The sequence below is a fragment of the Hibiscus syriacus genome, unplaced genomic scaffold (genome assembly GCF_006381635.1).
Source record: "Hibiscus syriacus cultivar Baekdansim isolate YM2019G1 unplaced genomic scaffold, ASM638163v2 tig00110630_pilon, whole genome shotgun sequence".
In the NCBI taxonomy this organism is placed as follows: domain Eukaryota; kingdom Viridiplantae; phylum Streptophyta; class Magnoliopsida; order Malvales; family Malvaceae; genus Hibiscus; species Hibiscus syriacus.
The window spans coordinates 237,647-260,413 of NW_024062805.1; the positions used below are offsets into that span (position 1 = coordinate 237,647).

General features: G+C 37.9%; 1 protein-coding gene across 1 annotated transcript; it reads right to left on the reverse strand.

Moving 5' to 3' along the window:
- Positions 1 to 18,502: 18,502 nt before the first annotated feature.
- On the reverse strand, positions 18,503 to 22,136 carry LOC120136412 (pentatricopeptide repeat-containing protein At2g31400, chloroplastic-like). Its single transcript, XM_039152461.1, is given in 6 exon segments — positions 18,503 to 18,856; positions 18,948 to 19,132; positions 19,291 to 19,507; positions 20,097 to 20,802; positions 20,805 to 21,767; positions 21,770 to 22,136. Coding segments are annotated over 6 exon segments (2,553 nt in total). The 5' UTR covers positions 21,990 to 22,136; the 3' UTR covers positions 18,503 to 18,594.
- Between the last annotated feature and the right edge of the window lie 631 nt (positions 22,137 to 22,767).

Below are 22,767 nucleotides of genomic sequence, written 5' to 3' on the forward strand. Positions count from 1 at the left end.
AAGCAATAAACAAGGTAAAAGACCTTACCTTTTTATCTTCTTTTTCCGTTTGCATGTGTGTTTTGGGCCATTTTCTTTGTGTTTGATTCGAAAGAAAACGAAAGGAAGAGCTTTTGGCCGAGGAACAGGGCGTTTTCAAGATCTTCTAATCTAGATCTAGCCCCCGAGGTTTACATTTTTCAAAAAATGTTTGGCTTTTTGAAACGGGTACAAGAAAAGCTTTCGGATTTAAAAAATAAACGATTTTTGCCGTCGATGACCGGCGGTCGGCGCCGATCAACGGCGGCCGGTGAGGTGGCGTTGGTCGTGTTCTGGGTTTCTATGAACCCAGGCGGTGGCCGGTTCTTCAGATTAAAGAACAACTGAGAGCGTTTTGAATAGGGGGGCTCTCTCGTTTTGCAAAGGAGAGAAATAAAGCCTAAAGCAAAAAATTTGGCTTAAATAGGTAGACCCATCAGACGCCTGACCCGACCCGTGACCTCGTCTGACCCGCGTGTTTTTAACAAAAAGGGGGGAGTTCACATTTTGGTCCCCCAATTTTCAAAGTACTTAATTTAGCCCCCTAATTCAATTTTTAAAACCAATTCAATTCTAATTTGGCCCCAATTTTTATCTTTTCTTTCATAACGGTCCCTTACGTATTATTTTCACATTTTTATTTATTTCTTCTTTGATAATTCGTATTATTAAATATATATATATATATATATATATATATATATATATATATTATTATTTTACTATTAACGTATATAAATATATTTTTCTCTTTTGTCACTATTATTATCATTATATGTATATTCTTTATTGTATTTTATTTTTATTTTTTTTACCCTTTTTTAAAACATATGTATGTATATTTTTCTCTCTCTCTATCTTTATTTATTTATTAATGTGGATCTTTTAATGTTTATTTATATGTACTTATATATCTATTTGTTTTTTTTTCGTATATATAATGTATTCATTATCTTTCTTTTTAATGTACCATAACTTATTATCATACATATATTGTTTTCATATTTTATTTTATTTTATTTTTCTTTTCTTTTCTTTTTTCATTTTTTTATGTATTTGTTTTTGTTTTATGTTTTCATATTTTTCTATTCTTTTTTTACTTTGTTACGTTTTTACTCATGATACCCTTTTATTTAGTTTGCTTTATTCTTATGTATACTTATCTCGTTATTTCTCGTTTCTGCTTGTTCTCGTATTTACACGTTTTTAACTTAATTTAATTTTGTACTACACTATGAATCTAACATCACTATCTTTTTAAAGGCATATTTTCAAATCAATCTAAGGTAAGCCATTGAGATCGCCATTTTACCTTTTAATTTAAAGTTACATTTTTCTTAACTAAAAACAACTGGAAATTACGTAGTACCGAAAGGGCAGTTCAAGGGTGCTAACCCTCCTTGATTGTAACCGACTCCCGAATCTGACACATCACTGGTAAGACGCATATCAGATACGAAATAAGGTATCCGGTCAACCTATTTTTTATAAAATAAATGATCGGTGGCGACTCTTAACCCATTTTCCTAAGTCGAAGCCCGATTACGGGGCCCAACCGAAAGACGATTCCGACAGCTTGGCGACTCCGCTGGGGACCGGTAAGTGAGTCAGGCTAAGGTAATTTCTACTTATCTTTTTAATGAAAAGGGTAAGTTTAAATTTTGAGGTAATATTTTGATCCTTTTTACTTACTTTTGATTATATTTTCGAGTAAATAGTTGTACTAATCGTTTTCTCATGATTTCAGCCTTCAAAGTTTTTCCACTTAAGGCTCTAAACCCAAGTTCCAAACCCGTTTTAAGTGGGGGTGAAAGTGACGCCTTCGTGTAAATTTATTCACCGTATGGGCCTAGCAAGTAGCCTTCGGGATTCATATACCTTATGTCTTCGTGTGAATTTATTCTCCGTATGGGCATAAGGGAATGTGTCCCCTCGAGTTTAACTTAGTCCACACAAGCCTGTAATGGTTTAGGACTAAGGGTCTGGCAAGCTCACGGGGGCACCGGCAAGGAGAACTCGGGTACCGTTTTTTGGAACCTAAACCGAGAAACTATGGAGAAATAGAGCCTATCCCGAAACCATATTTCAAACCCTAGGACATTTTTACCCTAACCATATTTTTGTTCATTCTTCCTCTTCTTATTTTTTTTTATTTCGTCATTTCATATTTATTTATATGTTTTCATTTTACTAACGTTTTTTACCTTTGTGTTTGTTTTCTAGCATTTGCATCATAACAAGTGGTCATTGATCCCTAAAAAGCATTTTTTACACACAAAATAATCTGAACAAATGGACAAAGGTGTTGTAATACAAGAGATTAAAAACCTGGAGGTACGACTATGGTCTGAGAAGTCCCAGAAGGAAAAGGGAGACAGTCTTCAAGGAAGCTATGTGTCAGAGCTGGTTAATTATGCCTCTATCAGCCTAAAACAGAACAATGTTCAAGAGCTTCGAGACATCTGGGACAGTTGGAAGAATGATCGAAAATAAAAGTTCAACCAACGGTACGGTGACATTGTACTTCTACTCCAGGTTAAGACTGATGAGCCTTTAATCAGAGCCTTGGTTCAGTTCTGGAACTCGGGATACAGTTGCTTCACTTTTAACCAGGAGGACATGGTGCCCACCATTGAAGAAAACACTACACTGTTGCATTGTGAAAATATCAAACTAGAGCGAGCCTACATTAAACACATTAAAAGTCAGCCTTTTAAGAATACACTAGCTAGGGTTGCAGGAGTAGACGAGAAATGGGTAATTGATCGGACTCAGCGCAGAGGCAACGGGGAAGGGATTGAATGGTTCCACGTAAAGCAATTGATGAAAAACCACCCTGATGAATGGAAGACTATAGACTTGTTTACACTGGGTCTGTACGGTTTGATTATCTTTCCAAAAGCTTTGGGGTGCATTGATACAGCCGTGGTAGAACTGTTTGAACAACTCCCGAAGCGAGTCAACCCAGCACCAGCCATCTTAGCCGAAACCTTTCGATCTCTCAATCATTGCAGAAGAGCCGGTGGAGGCAGGTTCGTTGGGTGTGTTCAGCTCATTCAAGTCTGGATTCACAGCCACTTCTGGAAGACTAGCGGAGTTGCTTACCGCCGATTTAGCACCACTTATTCACCTTTAGGAGAATTCATCACTAGGAAGTGGCATGAAGGTGCTTCAAAAGAAAAGTGGATGAAAGTCTTTACGCATCTTCAAGATCGAGATATTACTTGGAGAGCCCCTTGGTTGTTCCTCGGTGACGTTCTTTTCCGGTATGGGGATTCCGATACTATGATCTTACTCGGACTTTGGGGTGCAGTTGGGTACGCTCCATTGTTAGCACTTAAACAGTATGGGGCACGTCAGTTTGTCCCTGCAATATACGGACTAATTAAATCAGAATTTGTGTATAGCGGTGACAGTTATAAGAAGATGATCAAAGAAGCATCTGAGTCATGGAAGAAAGTATTTCGAATGGATGTCGTCGTTGCCAGAGACATGCTTACTTCGGATTATGTGGAGTGGCGAAGATTGAGAAAGAATGATAACGTCCCGGTGCTAGACTGTGAAGACACTCGGACTATGGAAGAACATCTCAGGCCTGTCCCTTCTGGACTTGAGATAGCCAAGACAGAGTTTGAAGCTGTGAATAAACGAGCTGAAGTAGAGAATTAAGGAACTTGAAGCTGAACGTTATCAATGGAAGCTTGATGCCGACTCACAGAAAGATAAAGCAGACAAACTGGAAAGGGAACAGAAGAGAGTCCGTTTTGAGCTCGAAGACTTAAGAAAAGACTATCAAGATAAAGTCAATGATAACTCCAAGTTAAAAGTAACCTCTGAATACTGGAAAGACGAAGCTCATAGTCTGAAAAGGAAATTTGAGGGGCCCGATGAAAGAGCTTGGAAGGAACAACTGAAGACTGCTCAAAGGCGCTTGGCAGACAGTCAACACCAGAACCAACGCTTGAGAATCTGGGTAGCGGACTTAGAGAAACAACATGAAAAGGATGGGAAAACAATAGCTAATTTAGAAGCTGTTGTAGATGGGTTTAAAAGGCGAGCAAACGAGCTTCAGATAGTGCCCTTTGATGGAGGTTTACAGTGGTATTTCCGTTGGGAGCAAGCACAACAAAGGGTAAGAGCCAGAGACGCAACCATCCGAGATTTCCTTGAACAAGTACAGAAGGTAGCTCGTCATCTTCACGGCCTGGAAAGGGAAGCAGGAGAGGTTCGACAAGGTATTCAACCAGTGACAGATGAAGGCAGAAGACTTGTCAACCTACTAGAAGCTGTTAAGGGTCTAGAGGATTTAGTCCGAATGTACATTTAATTTGTTTTTATGTCTCTTAAAAGATAAAACATTTTTGTCTGAATAAGGATTGTTTATAATAATGGACACTTTTCTAGATCAATGCCTCTAAATTGCATATATCATGCATTGCATTTCTTGCATTTTATATTTCATGTTTGTTTTTATTTTATATTTTCCATGTTTTTACATTCGTATTAACTTAACAGAACATGTCTCAAACACCAAGCGTACCACCGCAAGCATTAGATACGCATCACCCTCACAACACTAGTGCAAAAAAGAAACAAATGGATGCCAGAATCGACATGATTGAGGAGAACATGGCAAGACTGCATAAAGAATTGGAGGACAAAATGGCTCAGAATAGTCAACGTACCATGGAGTCCATTAAGAAAAACCAGGAGTCCTTAGTTGACCAAATCGTGGCTAAGTTGTCTGGTTTACAGCCACAAGCAAGTGCACCCGGAGCAGGTGCTTTCGAGGGGTAACCATTTCTCTGACCCTACAAGTGGTTGTCTAATCCGGGATCTTACCCTGACTGCAAGGTGACTCATCTACCACCAAAGGGAAAGTTGTATCGGTGGCAAATCTTGACAATCATCCGAACGATTGCCCTATCCCAGATTTTGACGAAGAGGATAAGGCAAAGAAGATGGAAGATAAGATCAAATAAAGATGGTCCAAGGGGACCATGATTATTATGGTGTGGACGCAATAGAGCTGAGTCTGGTTCCTGATTTGGTGCTTCCACCTAAGTTTAAAATTCCCGAGTTTGAAAAGTTTGACAGAAACAACTGCCCTTCAGCCCATATCACTATGTTCTGTCGGAAGATGACAGGATACGGGGGAAATGACCAACTCTTGATCCATTGCTTTCAGGAGAGCCTGTCCAGTTCGGCTATCCGGTGGTACAACCAGCTCATCCAAACTCATATCAAGGCGTGGAAAGACTTAGCCAAGTCTTTCTTAGAGCAGTACAAACATATCAATGATATGAGACCAGACAGAGTTATGCTGCAGAGCCTGGAAAAGAAGCATAACGAAAGTTTCCTATAATACGCACAGACATGGAGGGATTTACCTGTGCAAGTTCATCCACCCTTGGATGAAAAGGAACTAGAAAGTTGTTTGTACAAACCCTGAAGGTACCTTACTTCGGGCATTTGGTAGCAATCACGTCGGGAAGTTTCTCAGATTTAGTCATGGCTGGTGAGATGGTTGAACTGGCCATAAAACAAGGAAAGATTGAAGAAGATGACTCTAATAGAAAGCCTCCTATGAAGAACAAGGACCGTGAGATCAACAATGTCAATACCTACAACGCTAGCAAAAGTGTTACGATCTCGAGTTCAAAAACAACTGTAGCTGTACCATCTGGTACTTCTAACCAATCTCAGAGAGAACCAATGAGAGAAAGGGAAATCGAGCATTTTGATCCCATTCCCATGACCTATAAAGAGTTATATCAACAACTCTTTGACACTCATGCAGTATCACCCTACCCAATGGATCCGATAAAGCCCCCATATCCGAAGTGGTATGACAAAAACGCCTACTGCGAATATCATGGAGGTGTACAGGGGCATTCAATCGAAACTGTCTCGCATTCAAGAGGCTTGTACAACGAATACGGAATAAAAATTGGATTTATTTCAACTCTGGAGCACCTAACGTCGCCCAGAACCCCTTGCCTAATCACCGAGAATGGCAAGAAAATCAAAACTCGTGTTTCGGAAGTTAAAACTTCTTTGGCTTGGGTATGGAGCCAAATGGTAAAGGCGGGGCTTATACCCCAATCGCATGCAACAAGGATAGAAGATGTTTAACCATTGTTGTTACCACAACGAAGAAGGGCATAAGGTGCAAGAGTGCCCAGAATTCATATCAATAGTCCAGCTCATGATGGACCGGAAAGAACTGGAATTTTACGAAGAAATTCTAGATTCTTTGGAAGCAGATGTTTGTGCCACCGGAGAATTATCAGAAAGAAGATTTGGCAGGGGTGGTCCTCTTATAATTACCCTTAAAGCGAAGACGACAACAACAACACAAGCTAGGGTGGTGATCACAGCACCTCGGCCTTTTCAATACGAGGACAATCGACAAGTGCCATGGAAGTACGAATGCCAAATAAGTACTTTTAAAGGATGTGTGGCAAAGTGAGACAAAGACCACTTGAGCCATTCAAAGAAGATGTGTTAGCTGTCAACGAACCCATAAAGGAAGAAGAAGCTAAAGAGTTCTTCAAGATCTTGAAGCACAGCGAGTACAACATTGTAGAACAGCTCCACAACTTACCTACACGTACTTCAATGCTAGCATTATTTTTAAACTCAGAGGCACACCGAGAAGTCCTCAATCAAACGTTCGTGCCACAAGATATACCAGTAAGCAAGATGGATCGACTGGTAAACAATATTCAAACTGATAATCTCATCTCATTCTCAGATGATGAGATTCCATCCGGAGGAAGAGGCCGAACTAAGGCATTACACATCACTACCTATTGTAAGGGGCATGCCTCACCGAGTGTGTTGATCGATAACGGCTCAGCCCTGAACGTTATACCTTTGGTGACATTAAAGAGGCTGCCAATAGATACCTATCATATGAGAACCTGTCAAAATGTGGTTTGAGCATTTGGTGGGACCAAAAGAGAGGTTATTGGCAAGATCGAGGTACCATTGACCATCGGTCCTGCCACCTATGATGTCCAGTTCCTTGTGATGAATATCATGTCGTCCTATAGCTGTCTTTTAGGAAGGCCATGGATTCATCAAGCAGGTGCAGTACCCTCCACGCTGTATCAAAAGGTTAAATTTGTTATTGACGAGGCCTTGGTAATTATTAATGCTGAAGAGAATATCGTGGCGAGCGTGACCACGAAGGCCCCATACATCGAGGTGGACGAGGAAGCGGTAGAGTGTTCGTTCCGCTCCTTAGAATTTTGTGAATGCCACATTCGTGGCAGAAGAAAAGAAGATTCCAAGACCTCGACTCTCCGTATGCGCAAAGATGGAGATTAAGCAAACCTTAGGCCGATGTGCTAAAATCAGAAGGGGGTTTGGGAAGTTACTACAAGGAAGGATCAATCCAATCCTCCCTGTTTTGAAGTTAGATCAGTTTGGGCTCAGTTTTCAGCCCAGTTACCATGAAAGAGGAAGGAGGTTCAGAAGAACCGCGAAATAAGACTAGTCAGGTTAACTGGAGGCGAACTTCAACGGGAGCCTATGACATTCCCGCCTCTTTACAAGACGTTCAAGTCAGGTGGGTATATGTTTGAAACCACGATATCCGAGTTAGAAACGGCTCTAAAAGATTTGAACATCAATGTCATAACCACAGAATATGTTGACAACGGAGATAGATCTAGGATATGCCCTCTGCCACCTGGGTTCGTGCCTAGCAGCTGGTCGGTGGAAGAGTTACATGTGGTTTACAAGAATCTTTCAGAGTAATATTCGAACTATCCCTATTTACCTATACCCGGGGTAATAAGTGATCTTTTGTAAGGGTGAATAAACATTTGGTTTAATTTCAATAAAGGATGCATTTTTTTTCTATATCCATGGCAAACAAATTTTCTTTTATTTCTTTTTGAGTTCATTATCTATTTTCTTCATTTCAGCACTTCATTTCCATTTCTCTTTCAAATTTAATTCTTTGACTATTTCGTGTGGGATATTTCCTCTCACACAACCATCTCTTCTTTGCTCTTTCAGGACCCCAGATAACGATAATGTAGGCATTGATGATCTTGATCCGAAAGAGGATTTTGAATCAGCCATTTGCCTCGGGGAATTTGATGAATATGACACTGAAGAAGAGTGTAACTTGCCTACCGAATTATTAAGAATGGTAGAAAGAGAAGAGAAGCAAATTCTACTACATGAGGAGGCGATCGAAATCTTGAATCTGGGAACTGAAGATGACAGAAAGAAGGTTAAAATCGGCACAACTCTCTCGGCTGAAGCAAGACAAAACCTTATAGTCTTACTTCAAAAGTATATAGATGTGTTCGTCTGGTCATATCAAGACATGCTGGGACTAGACACAGATATGGTAGTTCATAAACTACCAATTAAACCAGAATGCAAACCCGTGCAACAGAAACTGAGAAGGATGCGACCAGAAATGATCCTTAAGATCAAAGAAGAAGTCAAGAAGCAATTTGATGCCGGTTTTCTTCAAGTGGCCAAATACCCAGAGTGGGTGGCCAATATAGTGCCAGTTCCGAAGAAAGACGGGAAGGTTCGCATGTGCATCGATTATCGGGACCTTAACAAGACGAGCCCTAAAGATAATTTTCCTCTGCCTCATATTAATACGTTAGTAGACAATATAGCCGGGAATGCTTTTTTTTCGTTCATGGATGGATTTTCAAAATATAACCAGATCAAGATGCATCCTGAAGACATGGAGAAAACCACGTTCGTCACAATATGGGGAACCTTCTGCTATAAGTGATGCCCTTCGGACTAAAGAATGCTGGGGAACATATCAAAGAGCTATGGTGACCCTGTTCCACGACATGATGACACAAAGAGATAGAAGTTTATGTCGACGACATGATTATCAAGGCACAACCGAGAATGAACATGTCGAGAATATGAGGAAGCTCTTCTAGAGGTTGAGAAGTTCCAGCTACGACTGAACCCTAGCAAGTGTACCTTCGGGGTGATATCTGGGAAACTGTTAGGCTTCGTGGTCAGCAGAAAAGTCATTGAGATTGATCCTGACAAAGTTAAGGCTATCCAGAACCTACATCCACCTCGAACACAAAAGGATGTCTGAGGTTTTTTGGGCAGATTGAACTACATAGCACGGTTCATATCCCAGTTAACCGACAAGTGTGACCCAATCTTCCATCTTCTCCGAAAGAACAATCCAGGAGCATGGGATGAAAAATGTCAGATTGCATTCGAGAAAGTAAAGAAGTATTTATCTCACTCTCCTGTCCTGATGTCCCCTATCCCGGGCAAACCTCTGTTCTTGTATCTCTCTATATTCGAGAACTCCATGGGGTGTGTCCTAGGTCAACATGATGAATCCGGAAAGAAGGAAAGAGCCATCTACTATTTAAGCAAGAAGTTCACCGATTGCGAGGTCAGGTATCCTCCTATCGAGAAGGTCTGTTGTGCTTTAGTCTGGACTACAAAAAGACTCCGACAATACATGTTGTATCACACTACTTGGTTGATTTCCAAGTTAGATCCCCTGAAGTACATGATGGGTGTACCTACTCTATCTGGAAGGTTAGCCCGATGGCAGATGCTCTTGTCGGAATTTGACATCGAGTATGTGAGCCAGAAAGCAATCAAAGGAAGTACCATATCAGAGTTCTTGGCTAGTAGAACCGATGAGAGTTACGAGCCTTTAGACTTTGACTTCCCAAACGAAGACTTGATGGCTATCTCCTTAGAAGAAGCAGGGACTTCAACGAACAATTCCTGGAGAATGCATTTCGATGGTGTGTCAAATGCATTAGGACATGGCATCGGGGCAATCCTAATTTCTCCATAAGGGAGTCACTACCCATTTACTAGCAGACTCAACTTCGATTGCACTAATAACATGGCGGAGTATGAAGCATGTGTCTTGGGAATCCGAGCTGCACTGGGGCAAAGCATAAAGACCTTGCGGATATATGGAGATTTAGCATTAGTAATCTATCAGCTCCGCGAAGAGTGGGAAACTAAGGATGTAAAGCTGTTAGAGTACCGAAAACTAGTACTGAGTTTGCTCGAAGAGCTCGACGAAGTCACCTTCCACTATGTGCCAAGAGAAGAAAATCAAATGGCTGACGCTTTAGCTACATTGACAGTCGCATTCAAGGCTGGCGGTGAGGCTGAAATGATGCCAATCGACATGCAGTCGTATGAGTACCCGACTCATTGTTACCAAATTGAATAAGTGAAAGACACTAAGCCTTGGTACTACGACATTCTACAGTACATCAAACATCGGAGTTATCCAGAAGAAGCCACCGAAATCGATAAGAGAACCCTTAGAAGGATGGCGAGCTGGATACGTCCTTGACGGAGAGGTTTTATACAAGAAAAGCCATAATCAAGTCCTGTTAAGGTGCGTTAATACTGAAGAGTCAAAAATGATAGTGGAAGAAGTACATGATAGAGTTTGTGGAGCACATGCAAATGGACATATGATGTCAAGACAAATAATGAGGTGCAGATATTTTTGGTCCACACTGGAAAGTGATTGCATCAAATATGCTAGAAGATGTCATAAATGTCAGATTTACAGAGATAAAATCAATATTCACCTCATCCACTTCATGTAATGACGTCACCATGGTCTTTCTCTATGTGGGGCATGGACGTTATCGGGCAAATCCATCCGAAGGCTTCGAATGGTCACTATTTCATTCTTGTAGCAATTGATTACTTCACGAAATAGGTAGAGACTGCATCATATGCCAGTGTCACTCAGTCCACTATTTGCAAGTTTCTAAAAAAAGAGATAATATGTCGGTATGGCCTACCCGAAAGGATCATCACCGATAACACTACAAACTTGAACAACAAAATGATGAATGCCGCTTGTGAGCAGTTCAACATAAAGCATCACAATTCTACTGCTTACAGACCAAAGATGAACGAAACAGTAGAAGCAGCAAACAAAAACATTAAGAAGATAGTAGAGAAAACGACTAAAACTTACAAAGACTGGCATGAGAAGTTTTCTTTCACTTTGTTCGCCTATCGAACATCGGTACGAACCTCGACTGGGGCAACTCCGTTTTCACTAGCTTATGGAATGGAAGCAGTGCTATCCATTGAAGTAGAGATTCCTTCACTTCGGGTCTTGACAGAAGTAAAACTGGATGATGCAGAATGGGTACAATCCAGATATGATCAACTTAATCTGATAGATGAAAAGAGATTGAAAGCCATTCATCATGGTCAAATCTATCAGAAACGAATGATCTGAGCACATCACAAAAAGGTGCGCCCGAGGATATTTCACGAAGGAGATCTGGTGCTAAAAAGAATTTGGCCAGTCCAGAAATATTTCCGAGGAAAATGGATGCCAAATTGGGAAGGACCTTATGTCGTGAAAAAAGCCTTCTCTGGAGAGCCCTTGTCTTGGCTGAAATGGACGGACCTGAACTGCCACATCTCATCAACTCGGATGCAGTCAAAAAGTACTTCGCTTAGGATGAAAACACGAGAGGGAGTCCTAAGTTGGAAAAAAATGGAAAAACAAAATCGTTTAGGGTGAAAACCCGAAAGGGCACTCTAAATTAAAAAAAAGAAAAGAAAAGAAAAACACAAAGGAAAAAGAAAGGAAGATAAGGTAGGTTCAAGATGAAATCCCACAGAGGGCATCTTGCAACCAATGATGGGTCCAAGTTGAAAACCCGAAAGGGCGATTTAGATATCAGTTCAAGAAATTCAGACAGTGAAAGCATCCCGGCATCTGAATCTCCAACAGACTCAACAAGTCGGAGAAGGGTTGCACTCTCCAGAACATGTCACATTCTCAAAGAACCTTGGCAAAGGCTGTTTCAAAGTCACTTGACGGCTTTTCAGCTCAGAAGTGCCCACATTATCGAGATCTAAGACATTCATATACACACTTCGTCATGTATTCATTTTCCAAAATATTTGTCATGTATTGTTTGATCTTTTCTCTCTTATGAATAAATACAATCTTTCCTCTAAATCAATTCCGCTTGAGCATCTTGAATTGGATTTAAACCTAATGATTTATTTATTCTTACAAAAGATAATCGCATATTACTGTACAAAGATTCATTAAAAAGTACAGGTACCCGAAAGCCAATCGAGGCTCATGCACATACTTGAGATGGTCGAGAAATAGCTCCCGAATATGCACATCGGATTTAAATATTTGAAGAATTCAAGATCATGGATCAGAACTTCAAGATTTTAAAATCCAGAGTCAACAACAACAGACAACCGGAGATTAAGATTTCTCTCCAGAGCCTCAAGATAACATATGTTGCACATGCATTTTAGGCACACCTAAGAGCATTGCATTCATAGCATCACATATATGCATAACTTTTTCAGGTTGTAGCTAGAGTCAATTTCAACTTCACAACGGAGGAATTTGAACTCGAAGCGACACAATTTGCTCGAGAGTAGATTTCAACTTCACAACGAAGGATATCTAGCTCGAAGCCAAACTTCAAAATAAAGGGGTCATCCACGCTTTCAACTTCACGGCGAAGGGAATCGTGTCCACCCGTAACATACAATACTTGAATTTCAACTTCACAATGAAAGATATTCAAGTCAAGGCTCAACTTCACGACAAAGGGGCTATCTACGATTTTCAACTCCACGACGGAGGATATCGTGTCATTTGAGGCTCAACTTCACGACGAAGGGGCTTCCCAGTTTCAGAGCCAAGTTCAACTTCACAATAAAGGATATTGAACTCAAGACAACACAAGCTCAACTTCACGACGAAGGGGCGGCTGATTGTCAACAAACAACTTTCAGAGTCAATTTCAACTTCACAACGAAGGATATTGGACTCAAGACAGCACAAGCTCAACTTCACGGCGAAGAGGCGGCTGACTGTCAACAAACAATTCCCCAAATTCAGATCCAATTTCAACTTCACAGCGAAGGATATTGGACCCAAGACAACACAAGCTCAACTTCACGGCGAAGGGGCGGTTGACTGTCAACAAATAATTTTCCAGTTCCAGAGCCAATTTCAACTTCACGGCGGAGGATAGACTCGGAGCAATGCAACTTACTTGGATTTCAACTTCACGACGAAGGATATCCAATTTTCAGGCTCATCTTCACGACGAAGGGGTTATCCGCGGTTTCAACTTCACGACGAAGGGGATCGTACACACAAGCAGTATCCATTTCTAGATTGGATTTCGACCTCACAACGAGGGAGACATTTCATATTTCAGTTCAATTTGACAAACCAATCTAATATCGAGTTTCAACTCTACGACAGAGGATATTCGATATGACCAAAATTTGTGTCTTTTAATCTTTGCTCTATTTTCGTTACACAATAATGAGCAAAGAGGGGTAGTTGAAGATACTAAATTTTATCCTTCAAACGTTGCTATATTATATAATATATTTATATTATAAATTATATTATATAATATGTTCATATAATATATTTATTTACATCACTTTCTTCTTTTCAGGCCCAATTGGTGCCCACAAATCCACATGTGTGGTTCAACATGCCAGACCCAAGTCACGTGTGAGCCCAACGCGTAGGGTTTCCAGAAACCCTAGCAAGCCTTCACTCCATCAGCGCCGCATGGTGCATCCAGCTCTCCTTTACTCGTCTCTCCACAAGCGCCACAGTCCCCACTTGGCACGCCGCTTGTCACGCAACGAACCCACTTTTCTCGGCCTCCAACTGACGTGAATGTGTGGGACACCAACTGCTCAACATAGCCTGGTTCTCTCGGCCACAAGCAACGATCTTGGATGTCAAAAAAATAAGAGTAGTTGAGTTTGATTAGGACTCAAGCTAGACTAAAAAATAGGCATGCATTTTTGTATAAATAGGCATGTAATCAACAGTATGGGGGGGATTTTAAGATGATTTTTACACAGAGAATATACACGATTTCACGCAAGGATTAGGCACCAAATACAAGCAAAAAAAATAGGGGAAGCAAGAGTAGTCCAGGCCTTGTAATATCTTTCGAAAATCAATAAACAATGTGAAAAACCTTACATTTTTATCTTCTTTCTCCGTTTGCATGTGTGTTTTGGGCCATTTTCTTTGTGTTTTGATTCGAAAGAAAACGAAAAGAAGAGCTTTTGACCGAGGAACGGGGCGTTTTCAAGATCTTCTAATCTAGATCTAGCCCCCGAGGTTTACATTTTTCAAAAATGTTTGGATTTTTGAAACACGTACAAGAAAAGCTTTCGGATTAAAAAAATGATTTTTGTCGCCGATGACCGGCGGCTGGCGTCGATCAACGGTGGCCGGCGAGGTGGCGTTAGCCGTGTTCTAGGTTTCCATGAACCCAGGCGGTGGTCGGTTTTTCAGATTGAAGAACAACTGAGAGCGTTTTGAATAGGGGGCTCTCTCGTTTTGCAAAGGAGAGAAATGAAGCCTAAAGCAAAAAAATTTGGCTTAAATAGTAGACCTATAAGACGCCTGACCCGACCCGTGACCCCGTCTGACCCGCGTATTTTTAACAAAAAGGGGGGAGTTCGTATTTTGGTCCCCCAGTTTTCAAAGTGCTTAATTTAGCCCCCTAATTCAATTTTTAAAACCAATTTAATTCTAATTTGGCCCCAATTTTTATATTTTCTTTCATAACGGTCTCTTACGTATTATTTTAACATTTTTATTTATTTCTTATTTGATAATTTGTATTATTAAATATATATATATATATTAATTTTTTTTATTCTAATATATTTTGTTTTTATGTTTTTAAAGTTATATATATATATATATATTATTTTACTATTAACGTATATAAATATATTTTTCTCTTTTGTCACTATTATTATCATTATATGTATATTCTTTATTGTATTTTATTTCTATTTTTTTTACCCTTTTTTAAAATATATGTGTATATATTTTTCTCTCTCTCTCTCTATCTTTATTTATTTATTAATGTGGATCTTTTAAAGTTTATTTATATGTACTTATATATCTATTTGTTTTTTTTCGTATATATAATGTATTCATTATCTTTCTTTTTAATGTACCATAACTTATTATCATACATAAATTGTTTTCATATTTTATTTTTCTTTTCTTTTGTTTTTTTGTTTTTTTTATGTATTTTTTTTTGTTTTATGTTTTCATATTTTTCTATTCTTTTTTTACTTTGTTACGTTTTTACTATGATACCCTTTTATTTAGTTTGCTTTATTCTTATGTCTACTTATCTCGTTATTTCTCATTTTTGTTTGTTCTCGTATTTACACGTTTTTAACTTAATTTAATTTTATACTACACTATGAATCTAACATCACTATCTTTTAAAGGCACATTTTCAAATCAATCTAAGGTAAACCATTGAGATCGCCATTTTACCTTTTAATTTAAAGTTACATTTTTCTTAACTAAAGACAACTGGAAATTACGTAGTATCGCAGTTCAAGGGTGCTAACCCTTCCTTGACTGTAACCGACTCCCGAATCCGACACATCATTGGTAAGATGCAGATCAGGTAAGAAATAAGATATCCGGTCAACCTATTTTTTATAAAATAAATGATCGGTGGCGACTCCTAACCCATTTTCCTAAGTCGAAGCCCGATTACGGAGCCCAACCGAAAGACGGTTCTGACACACACGTGGTCCTTGGCTACAGAGTTGGGTTTTAAGGTATTTTATTTTGTTTCCAGTGAGGGCATCGATAATATCCACGTGATCAAAGACAATCATAAGATTTTATGTTAGAAGAAACGGATTTATAAAATTTTAAAATATAAAATAACTTATAAAATTTTAAGTAAAAAATAAATTATAAAATTTGAAAGGGAACGAAAATATATTTTCAATAAAAAATATATCTAAATATATATGAATTTAAAATGTTTAGAGGACCATCCGGTCCATCCTACTGACGTGGTGGATCCAACAGGTGGATTTGATGACACCAGGAAGCATGTACCCTTGATAGTGCCGTGAGTTTGGGTTTTTTTGCCAAAAAAAAAATATATATGTTACGTTTCATGCATTCTCCTTTGATCCGAATCCGATCATCTTACGAGATTTGGGATCATTATTTTAATTGCAAAATTCAAAGCTTTGTTTTGACCATGTTTTTTTTTATTTTTTTATTTCTCTTCATATATTAATAGTACTTTAGTTTATGTTAATGCCGAGAGTAGATGATACAACAGGCTAACCGAAATATGGTAATATCATGATAAAGAAATTTATTTAGGGGTAAATTATACAAATAGTCATTAATGTTTAAGTAAGTTTACGTTTTCACTACTGATGTTTCTAAAGTTACAAATCTGTCACTAAAGTTTTTGTTTGTTACAAATTGGTCACTCGACATTAATAGTTGTTAACAGGCGTGACGGAAAACATAGCTGACACGTTAACTGCTTACATAGATTGAGTTGACCGCCACGTTGGAGACCCAAAAGCCTTTAATGGTCACCTTTTCTCCTTTAAAAAAACTCAATCCCTAAACTTAATTTAGGTTTTTTTTTCATTCTTATCGCTATTCTTTAAAACTTTTCTGAAAATTGTAAGAGGAGAAATCTTGTGAAGATGGAAGACTCCATTGATGTTCCGCTTTGCAACTATGGATGCCCAACTTTACGTAATTAATTTCTATTAGAATTATATTTTTTAAAAACGTCAACTTTATTTATTTTATTTTTGTGTACATAAAAAAAATTCTGCATCAAAATCTTTAAATATTCTTTTGCAAATTATTTTATAACTCGACAAATTTTGATTTTTGCATGAAATTACATAATACGTATAATCTAGTGTAGAAAAACTTGGAGCGTAAGTAATTTAAAATATGAATAATTTTATAAAAGTTTTATAACTAATATTTCTTTTACAAAATGATGATGATGATAAGAAATATTTTATAATTTAAAAAATTATAAATTTCATATATTTTTGAAAATTTATTGACTTTTAAAATCAATTGTTTAAAAATATAAAAAGTATTAAAATAAACTTTTAATTATAATTAAGTGATCAAATGAATTATTATTCATTAATATTATTTTTAACAACAATTAATAACATTTATTCTTTTTTAATTACAATTGAGAAACCAAAGAAGCTTGGAAATAAAAGCATGTATATAGTAAATATAAATTACTACCACATACCTATGCGAGATGGTAAATGAGCAGTAACTAATGAGATGTGTGTAACCTATTAAACTTAGCAAATTTTAGTAGGATTTGATTTGAACAACTTATTCTTTAATATTTGATTTCTTATATTCATCACTGCATATTAATCATTTTGTGTATTTTGATATACTAGTTATAAAATTTTATAAAATTATTCTTATTTTAAATTACTTACACTCAAAGTTTTCCTATACTAAATTATACGTATTGTGTAATTTCATGCAAAAATTAAAAAATTCGAGTCATAAAATAATTTGCAAAAGAATATTTAAAGATTTTAATGTATAAAGCTTTTTTTCACACACAAAAAACAAATAAATAAAGTTAACGTTTACACAAATATCACACTAACAAAAATTAATTACATATTTAGCACCATTTTAAAAATATTTGCTAAATTAGCACAAGATTTTTTACGCATTTCGTAAGGTACGGTGCATAGACCGCTCCTTTCAACACGTGATGTCATATCAACGTAAGTTGCGGTGCATGGATCGTACCTTCTTACAAAAGGTGTTAGATCGAGAAATATAAATAAAAAGGTGTCTGACATGTAAATAAAGTTTAAAATGGTATTTTTTTGGAAAAATCGCCTCTTTTTGGAGTCTTGTCAAAAGAAAGAAAATTACAGTTTTGGAAATACAAGTAGAGCGGACAATATACAGAGATGTAAGGGCAAGGGAGGTCAAATTTATACGCGGCATTCGAATATTCTAATCTTTAGGTTAGTTTCGTTTCTTCTCTTCCTACACTGAATTAGGGCAAACGATTTGAATAGTCGCTTAATTGTCCATGGGTTTTATTTAGGTCATTAAATTATAAATTTTATTTAAAATCATTTAAAAAATATTAATTAAATCCCTGATGATTAATTATTAATTAAAGCTCCACGCTTCGGATAAAATTCAATTCTTCATTGGTGCAGCCATGTAAAGAACCTTTTAATACTAGGATCTCTCAAATTTTGTGATTACATTAAAGTTTAAGAATTTCATATAAAAAAGATTAATTTTGATCATTTCAAGAATTGTAGGTTGTTTTGCAATACAAAAAAGATTATGTGAAAAAACATGCAGGGTAAATGATGAAGTTTAAGCCTTGGTTCACATAAAAAATCTGTACCTATATTAGTCTTGGCCGTAATCTTTAACAGTTTTTGACCCTTTTCTTTGCCAACTTTAAACAGTGCAGCAGATTTCGAACAACCAGCTCAAATCAAAGAGCAAATGATGCATTAGTAAGCTTCATATATTGCCACTAGATTGTCTCATGCTGGTTATTACATTAACAGGCAGTGTTGAATGCATAGCTCAGAGGTTGATGGCAAGAGAGACAGACATATAGGCCAATTCTTACATAATTTGTACAACTTACAGGGAGAAACATGAGGAAACCCCAAAAAGCTTTAAATAAAGAGTATTTATGCATATATATGTAAATTTGAGATTTGTTCAAACCTTGTGTTTTCAGGGTGACTTCTATCATCATGAAGAACTATCAACTTTTTGGTGCCAGATTTTCTTAACCAGGCCGTCACTACAGGACCTGTTGATTCGAATCTACCTAAGTTACACTTAGCAAGCTGAAAGGGTGCACCCATGCCAGTGAGGAGTGCTTCAACAGCTCGCCTTAGTGCACCATCACCGACTCTTTTGCTATGTTTGCCCCAACCTGTTAAAATGCTGGAAAAACATGGAAACAGAATTACTTTTGAACAAAACGGTGCAAGGACCCTGTTAATGAGCCCATTAACTGCAAAAACACTTTTGTTACCTTAATAGCTTTGGCAGTTCTTGACCTTCGAAAACAATAGAGTATATGTTTAGCAACCATGAATGCACCATTGCTCGAGCAGCACCAGAGGACATAAGATGCAAATCTAAACAAGAATTAGACCATACATTCTCCCACACTTGTCGCCGTCTTCCTTCAAGCACAACCAGTTGAGCTCCCCGTTTCTGAAAGGTGACATGGTAACAGTGTCGATATGTTTAATCTATACAAGGTCCAAAAATCATAAAAATATCGAGGGATAAGCATCATAGTGGAATGCAACTGAGCTAGAAGCCTAGAAGTGCATCAAACTAGAGAAGCAACAGCATTACAAAGAGCCAACCTGACCAAAGTGCCACAGCACGTCACTCAGAGCATTATAAAAGGCAGAAGCAGTTGAAGAGTCCATAGACTTCACTTCATCAAATAGGGATTGAGCTTGGACCCAAACATTGTCCCTATAGCCCATAAGAAGCCCATAGGCAACACCATAGACTTGATTATCAAACAGCCGGAGCTCTTCCAACAACATTGAAGCCTCCTCAAAGGAATCACAGCGGCTGCAGCCAAAGCAATAAATCACAATTTTCATCCATATTTTTTAGATAAAAGATTATTTAACGTGTAAAATAAGGAAAAAGGGAAGATTCACAAATAAGCTCCCACTATTTACAAATCAGATAAACCTGCAACATCAAGTAAATCTCGAAGTTTGATATATTGTGTGCTTGATTTGTTCAACTGCAAGCGGATAACGAGTATCCTAATGGAATGCAGATTAGAAGTTCTAGACAATGTCATTTTTTCTTGAAAAGCTAGAGCATAGCTTTCATAGTGCACATATACACCATTCATACATTAGGCAACAACAACTCTAGCTCTAGACTTTAACAGAACAACTGAAGATTACAGATTCATAGCTAAGAAATATTTTGGCATAGGTATGAACAAAAGAATGAACCTTTACTAAATAGTTTCAAGTCATTGCATCAGATAAATTTAAACATACAAATGAAATTTTGATAAGACTCGGCAGACTTAGAAAGCAACAGGATTCTGGACTGTTGTGCCAAGTCCACGTTTTTCATGAACAATATATGATAAGGAAACAAATAATTGACAAGCACATGAAAAAGAAAATTATTATACCTGCAAGCATTTAAGATGGCTGAAAAGGTGACAACATTTGGTTTAATTTCTAACTCATGCATCTTCTGGAAAACTCCTAAGATGCACAAGATTTCCCGCTTGCCACCGCAATCTTTCTTTGCTTTACCTCCTTTGTCAGCAGCCAGATGCCCAAAAATATTTATGATCTGGTTACCCTTTCTATTAGCTGCCTTGCATTGAATGCATTGATCAATGACCAATGAAGAAGAGTCAGCTACCGATTCACAGATCCCGCCAGCATCAAATACATGTTCTGAAGTTGCAGACCGACCAAAAGCATCAATGATAGAATTGTATGTAACAACATTAGGCCTAATCCCTTCCTTTGTCATCTCCTCAAGCAAGGATAAAGCCGATTCCACCAATCCATTCTTGCACAAAGCATCAATTAGTGCACTGTAGAGTACAACATCAGCTTTCAATCCTGCCCGCTTAAACTCCCTAAAAACATCCATAGCCTCCTCATACAAACCACCCTTTGAATACACATCAATCACTGTCGAGTAAGTCAATAAATTAGGTGACAACTTCTGTGCTTTCATCTCATCAAACAGTCCTCTAACTTCATCATACTTGCCTTGTTTCCCGTATCCACCCAACAGTGCATTGTAAGTCACAACATCCTTCCCCATGCCTGAATCCACCATCTCCCTGCAAATATCTAAAGCCTCCTCAAACCTACCAACTTTGCATAAATAGAAAGCAAAGTATTATATGAAACTCTGTCCAAACCAATACCCAAAAATTTCATTTCATCAAACAAATTGAGTGCCTCGTCAAGTCTACCAGCCTTTGCATACCCATCAACCACAGTACTATAAGTTACAACATTAGGCAAAATATTTTTTGCAGGCATTTCTGCCATAATCTCAAAAGCCAAATCCATTTGCCCGCCTTTACAAACAGCATCCAAAAGAGTATTATAAGTGAAAATATCTCGATCAATCCCTCTATTAACCATCTCACAAAACAAATTCCTAGCGGCCTCCCATAGACCCCCTCTGCTACAAACTGCAAGCAAGGAATTAAAAGTGATTCGATCTGGCTGCACTCCACTCCTTAACATCTCATCAAATAACTCCATAACCCTTTTAAAATCCACACCTCCTTTCGCACAAGCATCGATTACAGCATTATAAGTAACTAAGTTTGGCTTCAACCCATAGTTTTTCATTGAATCGAAAACCTTTATGGCCTCATCACAATACCCGCTTCTCCCAAAAGCACTAATTAAAGCAGAAAAAGCATAAACAGTATTTCCATAACCCTCATTTATCGCAGTCTGGAAAATTCCCTTGGCAAGTTCAACTTTTCCTAATCTACCCAGAATACTAATCATCGCAGTAGCTAATTTTCCTTGTTCAGTTTTTCTTCTCTCCCTTCTAACGGCAAAGTTAAAACATTTAAGGGCTTTTTCATACTCACTTCTGTTTCCAAGCTCTCGAAGCAAGAAAGTGTAATCATCAGAGCTACAAAGCTTAGATTCGAAGGAGTGGAGAATTCTTTCAAGACCAGCTTGGCCGTTGTGTAAGGCGAGTTGAAGGACATCATCAGCTACAGAGGTGCGCCGGGTGTTGATGGTAGTTTTGGGGCGGCTCAAATGCATCTTTGAGACAAAACGAGTCGACCGGCGGCCAGAGAAATGCGGTCGAGGGATGGAAAAGGGATGGTGGAGGCGGATGCCACGGCAGCGGCGGCGACACTGGTGGTATGTTTCGCAGCATTGCAAGATGGGTGAGGGGGATTCGAGATGGAAGACTTCTGTGGACGAGGATGATTCCGGTGGTTTTTTATTTGACTTTTTGGGTATTGCTGGGTCTGGTAGGACTTTGTTGTAGCTGTGATTGAACAGTGCGGCGGCGTTGACGCCATTCAATGGTTTCTCGATTTTAAAAGACTAGAGCGATTAGCTACGAGGGTTTTAATATGGTTAGGGAAGACGAAAGAGGGTGAGGAATGGCGGATAGCAAAGGATAAAGTTAGGGTCTTCTCCCTTTACTCTATAAGAAGCTGAGTCGAGTTGGGTTAGTTCAGACATTGATAAGTGATAACTACTCCCACTCGTGTCAGCACTGTTTGAGTGCCACTCCACAGTCGTTTTGTTTCGAGCTTTAGGCTTTGCGACTATTTATGGCCAAGAAACCGGAGTAAAAAACAATTAATTAAAATTCTATTAAATTAAAATTAAATTTTACTAATTAATTAATTTAAAATAAATCATTACACTTTTTAATATTTATATAATAAAGATAAATTTATCCATAATATTTTCAGTACATCATTTTAATAGTATATTACAATATATAACATAAATTATAATAATATTTTCAGTACATCATTTTAATAATATATTATGATATATAACATACGTTATAATAAGAATTAATTTACTTATAATATTTTCAGTACTTTGTTTTAATGATATATTACAATACGTACGTTGTAAACTCGTTCTCTTCTCAATATTATTCTGAATTTAGTGGGTTCATCTTCTGATTGAACAACCCTATTCGGAATGTGCCACGTGTTAAAACACGTGAGTTCGGCGAACTCCAGCTAAGTGGAGTGGGGAGCAAGCAGTCAAAATTCAATGTAATTATGTAAATCTCTACGGTTATTATAATTATTCTTTTATTGGTTTGAATCTATG